This window comes from Mandrillus leucophaeus, unplaced genomic scaffold, assembly GCF_000951045.1.
Source record: "Mandrillus leucophaeus isolate KB7577 unplaced genomic scaffold, Mleu.le_1.0 Scaffold21, whole genome shotgun sequence".
NCBI lineage: Eukaryota > Metazoa > Chordata > Mammalia > Primates > Cercopithecidae > Mandrillus > Mandrillus leucophaeus.
This window is the reverse complement of record NW_012102143.1, coordinates 8,148,573-8,155,984: the sequence shown is the minus strand read 5'-3', so window position 1 is coordinate 8,155,984 and position 7,412 is coordinate 8,148,573. Positions and strand designations below refer to the sequence as shown.

Below are 7,412 nucleotides of genomic sequence, written 5' to 3'. Positions count from 1 at the left end.
GGTGCCTGGGCAGAGCCGTGTGCCATCAGCAGGGCAGGGTGCCTGGGCAGAGCCGTGTGCCATCAGCAGGGCAGGGTGCCTGGGCAGAGCCATGTGCCATCAGCAGGGCAGAGCAGGGCAGCCCTCCTCACTCGCCCACACTCCCAGTCCCGCTTAACTACACTGGTCAACATGTGGAGCTTCCAGTTAAACTCGGCACAGGAGAAGGTCACAGTTGGAAGAGACTGGTCCTGATTCCCCTGACATTTCATTTTGCTGCTAATTGTTAGACAGGTTGACTGTCCCTTATCTGAAATGCTTGGGGCCAGAAGTATTTCAGAGTTTGATGTTTTTCAGATTTTGGAATATTTGCATTATACTTACCAGTTCAGTATCCCTAATCCAAAAATCTGAAATCCAAAATGCTCCAGAGTGCATTTTCTTTGAGCATCACATAGGCACTCAAAAATTATTTTTTCGTTTTTGGAGACAGAGCCTCACTGTGTTACCCAGACTGGAGTGCAGTGGTGCATTCATGGTGCACTGTAGCCTCGACCTCCCGAGCTCCAGTGATCTTCCCGCCTCAGCCTACAAAATGCTTTTGTAGCATTTCGGAGTTCAGATTCTCAGATTAGAGATACTCAACCTGAGTAACTCTCTTAACTACAGTTCCAGTTTAAAAAAAAAAAGGAACTAGATCACCTTGGCATCATTACTTTTAGATCCAAGTATATTGGAGCAATTGAGGGAACAGAGGATGCCTCCGAACAGGTCAGGACACATGCACCTCATTTCATCTTAACTTCTCTTGTATTTTCTCTTGTATTTTCCTGTTTAAATTTTTTGGCATGTCTTAAAAAGATTGAAGCCCGAACGTGGGCTGAGGCTGCCCCGGCTGTGGTAGGCCCTGGGGTTTTAGAAGCGGAGCCCACAGAGCCTGAGCTGCTCTGTCCAGCCAGGGCTGGCGATGACGGTGACCAGGGAGGGTGACCTCACTGTGGGGTGTTGTTTCCACAGGTGGACAGCGACACCATATGGAACGAGGTGCACTCGGCGGGGGCGGCCCGCCTGGCCGTGGGCTGCGTGGTGGAGCTGGTCTTCAAGGTGGCCACGGGGGAGCTGAAGGTCAGTCGGGGCCTGGGCAGCGGTGGCCCTCCAGGAGGCCTGCCACAGATTCCCAGTATGGGGAAGGGCTGCCCTCCGCATCTCCCTCTCATCAGGCCAGGAGGCAGCTGCAATGGGGAAGCGTGGACCCCACTCTGTCAGCATAGCCTCGCTGTTGAATCAGAGAGACATAGCCCATACTCGTGACAGGGTGTGTGCATAGTGTAGAGGTTCTCAATGATTTGGGTCGTAAGAACCCTTTATACTCTTAAAAATTTATACTCTTAAAAAACTATATATATGGCTGGGTGCGGTGGCTCACGCCTGTAATCCCAGCACTTTGGGAGGCCGAGGCGGGCAGATCACGAGGTCAGGAGATCAAGACCATCCTGGCTAACACGGTGAAACCCCATCTCTACTAAAAATACAAAAAATTCGCCGTGCATGGTGGCGGGCACCTGTAGTCCCAATTACTCCGGAAGCTGAGGCAGGAGAATGGGGTGAACCCGGGAGGCGGAGCTTGCAGTGAGTGGAGATCACGCCACTGCACTCCAGCATGGGCGACAGAGCGAGACTCCGTCTCAAAAAAAATAAAATAAACAGAAGCTCCAAAGAACTTCTGTTTACATGAATTATATCCGCAATATTGACTGCATTAGAGATTACAACTGAGAAATTTTCAAAATGTTTATTAATTTAAAAATAGCGACCGGGCACGGCAGCTCATGCCTGTAATCCCAACACTTTGGGAGGCCAAGGCAGGGGGATCACCTGAGGTCAGGAGTTCAAGAGCAGCCTGGCCAACATGACGAAACTCCATCTCTACTGAAAATACAAAAATTAGCTGGGCATGGTGGCGGGTGCCTGTAATCTCAGCTACTTGGGAGGCTGAGGCCAGCAAATCACTTGAACCTGGGAGGTGGAGGTTGCAGTGAGCCAAGTCGCGCCATTGCACTCCAGCCTGGGTGACAGAGCGAAACTCTGTCTCAAAAAATTAAAAAAAAAAAAATTAAAAAGTAATAAAAAAATAAAAATATCACTAATGTCTGGCCCTGTGGACAGCATCCGGGTTCTCACACCTGCCTGGCATCATTCCTGGGCCATGTCGAAGTACATGAAGGAATCCTGGCCCCACACAGATACGTAATTGGAAACGGGAGAAGGATTTCAATAGACTTTTCAGAGGTATTCTAATTGTGGGTATTCTTTGACAGTATACCAAAAATTCAACAAGTGGTAGTGTCTTGAAAATTAGCTGCAGCGTGGATCTGAACTCAAATCATGGCCACCTCCTCCTCCGTCTTGTTTAACTGAACCATTAGCCCTTGGAGGTCAGATCAATCCCTCGTTCATGGGTGATTGGTAGCACCATGCATTGGTCATTTGGAAATTTAACTTCATGGAGTTACACGGATCTTCCGTATTCTGACTCCTACAGTATCAAAAAAGTCATTAATTTTTGAAACCATTAATATCACTCCCATCTGTCTTGTAAGTAGTGGGAGAGCCAGCAGGCTTACAGAGGCAGAGCCATGCGTTCCAAACTTGTAATTTTCACTTGAAAGCTCAAATTTTCTCACACTTCCTTCCCGTCTCTCTACTCGGGATGTTAAAAGGACGTGTTTGAGGGCGGAGATCTAATAAAATGTCTGAATACTGCTTCATCGAGCACATTGTTAAGGGAAGCTGCTCACACACACACACGCCCTCGTGCTGTTCCCTGTCCGCCATCTACCCTCCGGTGCTTCAGCAGCACCTGCACAGGTGTCAGGGCAGTGAAAAGAGTACATAGAGCCTCGGGACTATGCCGACTACAGACCCTCAGCAGGGTTTGGGACCGCAGGGGTCTGCAGCCTGCACAACGCAGGGAGACCAGGGCCTCTTGAGAGCATTTTTGCCTGCACCTCACTGGCTGCCCTCGCGCCGTCCTGGGCCTGGTCCCTGCGGCGTCCGGCTCACCCCGCCCACGGCCTGGTCACTCATGGTTGGCCGGCACTTTTGAGGCTCCGTTACAGACCCTGACCACACAATGTCCTGTTGCTGCTGAGACCAAGAGAGGACTGTAATCCATTTTTATGGCGGCAGCTACACAGTGGTTGGCAGATGGATTTTTGACGCAGAAGTGACGGGGCAGAGGACAGCTTTTCTGCCCAGCCTGAGAGGAGCTGCTTTGTGGGCTGCCCACTTGCCCGCCATCCTGGGTGCTGAACCACAGTAAGGACAGAGGCAGTCACGTGAAGGCCAAGCTGGGGCACAAAACCTCTGCCCCGCGGCCAAGTCCCTGCGTGGGGCCCCTTCTGCTTCGTCTTCCTCCGGTGGCCACCTAGCGGGTCCTGGTCCCGAGCCAATGGGGAGCGAGCGCACCCCTTCCACCTCACCCCAACCCCTGCGCCGAGGGCACCACGCCTCACCGACAGAGCTGAGAGTGGGGCAGGGCACCCACCCGTTATCCCAGTGACTGCATTTCGGGGGAACAATGAGTAGCCCCCAGACCTCTGTAGGAAAAGGGCCCAGGCGTCTCGGAAAGGCTCATCACTGGCCCTGCATCCTCTCCCCATCATTGTGGCCAGGGTGCAGCGAGAAACTGTCCTCCCATGTAGCCCAACTCTGCTAAAAGTTGAGTGTGCCACCATTTTCCCGTGGCTACAAAGCGTGTCTTTTGTCTCTCTCTCCCGGCTGTCTGGTGTCACCTGCAGAATGGCTTTGCTGTGGTCCGCCCCCCTGGACACCACGCAGAGGAGAGCACACCCATGTGAGTACACACCGCAGCTGTGCGCTGCAAGGGAATCCGGGTCTCCCTTCCCTCCCTTAGGGCTGGGTGGGTGCCTGAGTGACCTCGGGGAGCTGGGCTGCCGTTTGCTGACCACCCAAGATATGCCGCATGCCGGCTTCAGCTCCTGGGTGTCGGGTGCAGATGCCGAGGTCTGTGAGCGTCACTGCTTGGTCGTGACGGAGACAGATCAGAGGAAAGGATGGGAAAGGGTGTGTGGAGGTTAGTCCAGAGAAGCCTCTGGTGGTTGAGTAGTTGTCAACACTTGGGAGAGGAAACACCACTCCCCCTCAAGTGAGTCACTGCAGCCCTTGTTGTCTAGAGGACTCAGGTCATTTTGCGCATGGCCTTTAACTGCCTGCTGACCGCCTGGTACTGACGCAGCAAGTCGCAGAGCCATGTCCATGCAGGCAGCTATCCAGGTGCTGTTTCGGGTCTTTCAGACACTGCTGACAGTCCCACACAGCTGAGGATCTGGGCAGAGTGGCGACCCATCCCTGTGTGTGCAGAGCCAGTGGCAGGGCAGACCGGCAGCTGTGTGTGGAGTGCCTTGCGGCGTGGGTGGTAAATGAGTGAGCTATCCCGTCAAAGAGCATGCTGTCTCGTGGGACGGTAGCCACTCTAGTGAGGAGGGTTGGTGCTAGGAAGAGCGGCTCCCATGCTCTGGAGATGGAGAAGGGGTGCCTGATCTTGCCAGCTTTGGTGAGGAGACGGTGGCTTGGGGCTCTGCCTTGGAGAATTTGAGCAGCAGTTTGTCAGATGGGCAACCAAGAACAAGTGCAGATACAAGTTCATTATCAGGGCGTGGCCAGGAAGCAGTCAGAGCGAGACGGAACCGCAGGGGCCCAGGAAAGGGCCTCCCTGCCACCCCGGGAAGTCGGGCGTCAGCGGAGGGGCCAGCAGTGCCCTGTTTCACATCAGGAGGTGAGATAGTCAGATCCGCATGATAGAGCAGAATCTCCTTCATGTACAGAGAGGAGATTGTAACCTCCAGGGAGGGACGCTTGTTGGAACCTTTGTGGCTTTACCTGAAAACCACGTGGTTGCTCCACGTCCCAGAACATGTCACTTGGGCACCAGGCTTCGTGTTCGTTTCACTTCTCTGAAGTTTCTTTTCTAATTTGAACCTGAGTCGTTGGATATTCCGAATAGTAAACCTCAGAGGAGACAAACGAGTTATGTTTGGTTGCAGCTCTTCGCTGTGCTCCCTGTGAGCCGCTGCAGGAGCCCAGCATCTAGGATGTTCTGGGGTGTGTGCGCTTCCCCATGCCAGCCCAGATTCCGAAAACAAAACAACGAGTGTTTCTCCGTTTCTGTGGCCATTCAGACAAAGGGAAATGGAGATTGAGCAGGTTTTCATTGTTATTTGAGTCACTTCCATAGCTTGTTTTCTCGGTCTCTTGAGTAAGAGTCTCTAAAATTAAGGGTAATTTGCGTATTGGAATATAGAAAGGTCAAGAGTAAGCAACTGAGATGAGCAGCTGCCGTGTCCGTGTGCCGTGTCCATGTGCCGTGTCCGTGTGCCGGGGCGGCAGCTCCTGAGAGGAAGGGTTCCAGGCGAAGATGAGGGACATGCTGGTCACATGCGAAATAGGCTTCCCTACCAGAGGAGCATGGGGGACCTCCAAGCAGGAGAGTGTGTGTGTGTGTGTCTGTATGGAACTGTGGATATGTGTGATATGTATATGCTTATGTGTATATGTGTGTGTGTGCTTGTATGTATCTGTGGTTTCTGTATGTGTATGTTTCTGTGTGGGATGTTCATGTGTATCTGCATGTGTGTGTGGGGTGTGTGTCTGTGTGGGGTGTGTGTTTTTGTGGGGTATGTGTTTTTGTGAGGTGTGTGTCTGTGGTGTATAGGCGTATCTGTGGGGCGTGTGTGTGGGGTATCTGGGGTGTGTGTTTTTGTGGAGTGTGTGTGTGGGGTGTGTGTGGGGGGTGTGTATCTGTGTGGGGTGTGTGTCTGTGTGGGGTGTGTATCTGTGTGGGGTGTGTGTCTGTGTGGAGTGTGTGTCTGTGGTGTATGGGTGTATCTGTGGGGCATGTATGTGTGTAGGGCGTGTTGCATGATATGTGTGTGTCTCTGTCTGTGGGGTGTGTGTCTGTGTGGGGTGTGTGCATGTCCATGTCGGTTAACCTACCCTATGGCATCAGCTAAGATTCCCCAGTGGCTTGTTTGGGAGCCGTGTGGGGGTGGGGGGGGCGGGGCGGGGATGTGTATGTGTCTCTCTGTTGGCCGATTCTCCGGCATCACTGAAGGCTCCCTGCGGCATATTCAGGAGCTACGCACTCACAGAGACCTCTTAGGTCTGCGCGGACCCCGAGTGGCTCTCTGGCGGGTTGTGGAAAAACTGGCCACCGCCCACCTGTGCTTTGTCTCCAGCATCGGTTCTCTCCCACAGGGGCTTTTGCTACTTCAACTCCGTGGCCGTGGCAGCCAAGCTTCTGCAGCAGAGGTTGAGCGTGAGCAAGATCCTCATCGTGGACTGGGTAAGCAGAGCCGCCGCCTCAAGCACGGCTCAGGTTGCTGCTGTGTCCTCCCCGACCAGACAGCAGCATGTGGAGAGAGGAGGGGGGCTCTTGGATTTGGGAAGCTCAGGTTTCTGGAAACAGTCTCAAAGATGCGGAGAATTAAAGCCCCAAACCTGCTACAAGTCATTCTATAGCTTCCATCAGCCGACCCCGGCGAATGGGGTCCTGGCGTGTCCAGAAATGTGCCTGTGGGTGAGGGCAGCAGCCAGGGCCACCCTTGGCGAGATCTTCTTGGAAGGCAGGCGTTGGGGAGGAGGCTGTGTCCACATCGACTTTGTGTGTGGCCTGGGAGCCTGGGAGGGCCCTGACCTGGCCGAAGGCGGCACTCTCCTCTCAGTCACCGCGGTGAAACCCGTGCCTTCCTGCTGCTGTGTGGGCACCTGGTCCTGCTGGAATGGGGGCTGCCACTGCCCCAAAAGAGTCATCTCTTTTTAAATAATGCTATATGGTGTCTGAATCTACATTCCACGAATAGGTATACTCATTCTTATACCGGAAATTAATGTTCAAGGTGTTCATCTTACTCCTCTTTTTAAAGCCAGATATATACATATTTAGTGTTCTCTTTGGTATTTATGATTTGTTTCATAATTTTAAGGAGAAAAGCAGGCCCTGTCAGGTAGGGTTATGATTTGAATTGGAAAAGTCCGTCTGAGTTTGGGTAAAGAAACAATGTGGCGCAGCCAGGACGGCCAGACAGCCCCCAGCCGGCCGTGCGCTTTCGGAGAGGCAGGTCAGGGGATGCGGCAGAGCAGCGGGTCCTCCACACCCAAGCACCTGGGAGCCGGGAGCCCTCCCTCAGCTCCTCCTGAGGGAGCCGGTAGGAGTGCCCAAGAAGAGAGCAATGTGAGGCTGCTGACGGCTAAAGACCGGGGACCCGTCCCCAACACAGAGTGAAGCGCTAGGGCACGCAGACAGGCTGCGTAGACCCCGTGTGGTGTGCTCCCTGCACGCTGAGCTGTGATGTTGCAGAGTGAAGCGCTAGGGCACGCAGACAGGCTGTGTAGACCCTGTGTGGTGTGCTCCC

General features: G+C 53.5%; 1 protein-coding gene across 1 annotated transcript in view; it reads left to right on the top strand.

The window, feature by feature from the left end:
* The window catches only part of HDAC4 (histone deacetylase 4), a 271,636-nt gene that overhangs the window by 224,717 nt on the left and 39,507 nt on the right, over nucleotides 1-7,412 (top strand). The window contains exons 17-19 of the mRNA XM_011980321.1: nucleotides 997-1,104; nucleotides 3,780-3,835; nucleotides 6,256-6,343. Of these exons, the coding sequence (XP_011835711.1) occupies nucleotides 997-1,104; nucleotides 3,780-3,835; nucleotides 6,256-6,343 (252 nt within the window). The remainder of the gene's footprint in view (nucleotides 1-996; nucleotides 1,105-3,779; nucleotides 3,836-6,255; nucleotides 6,344-7,412) is intronic.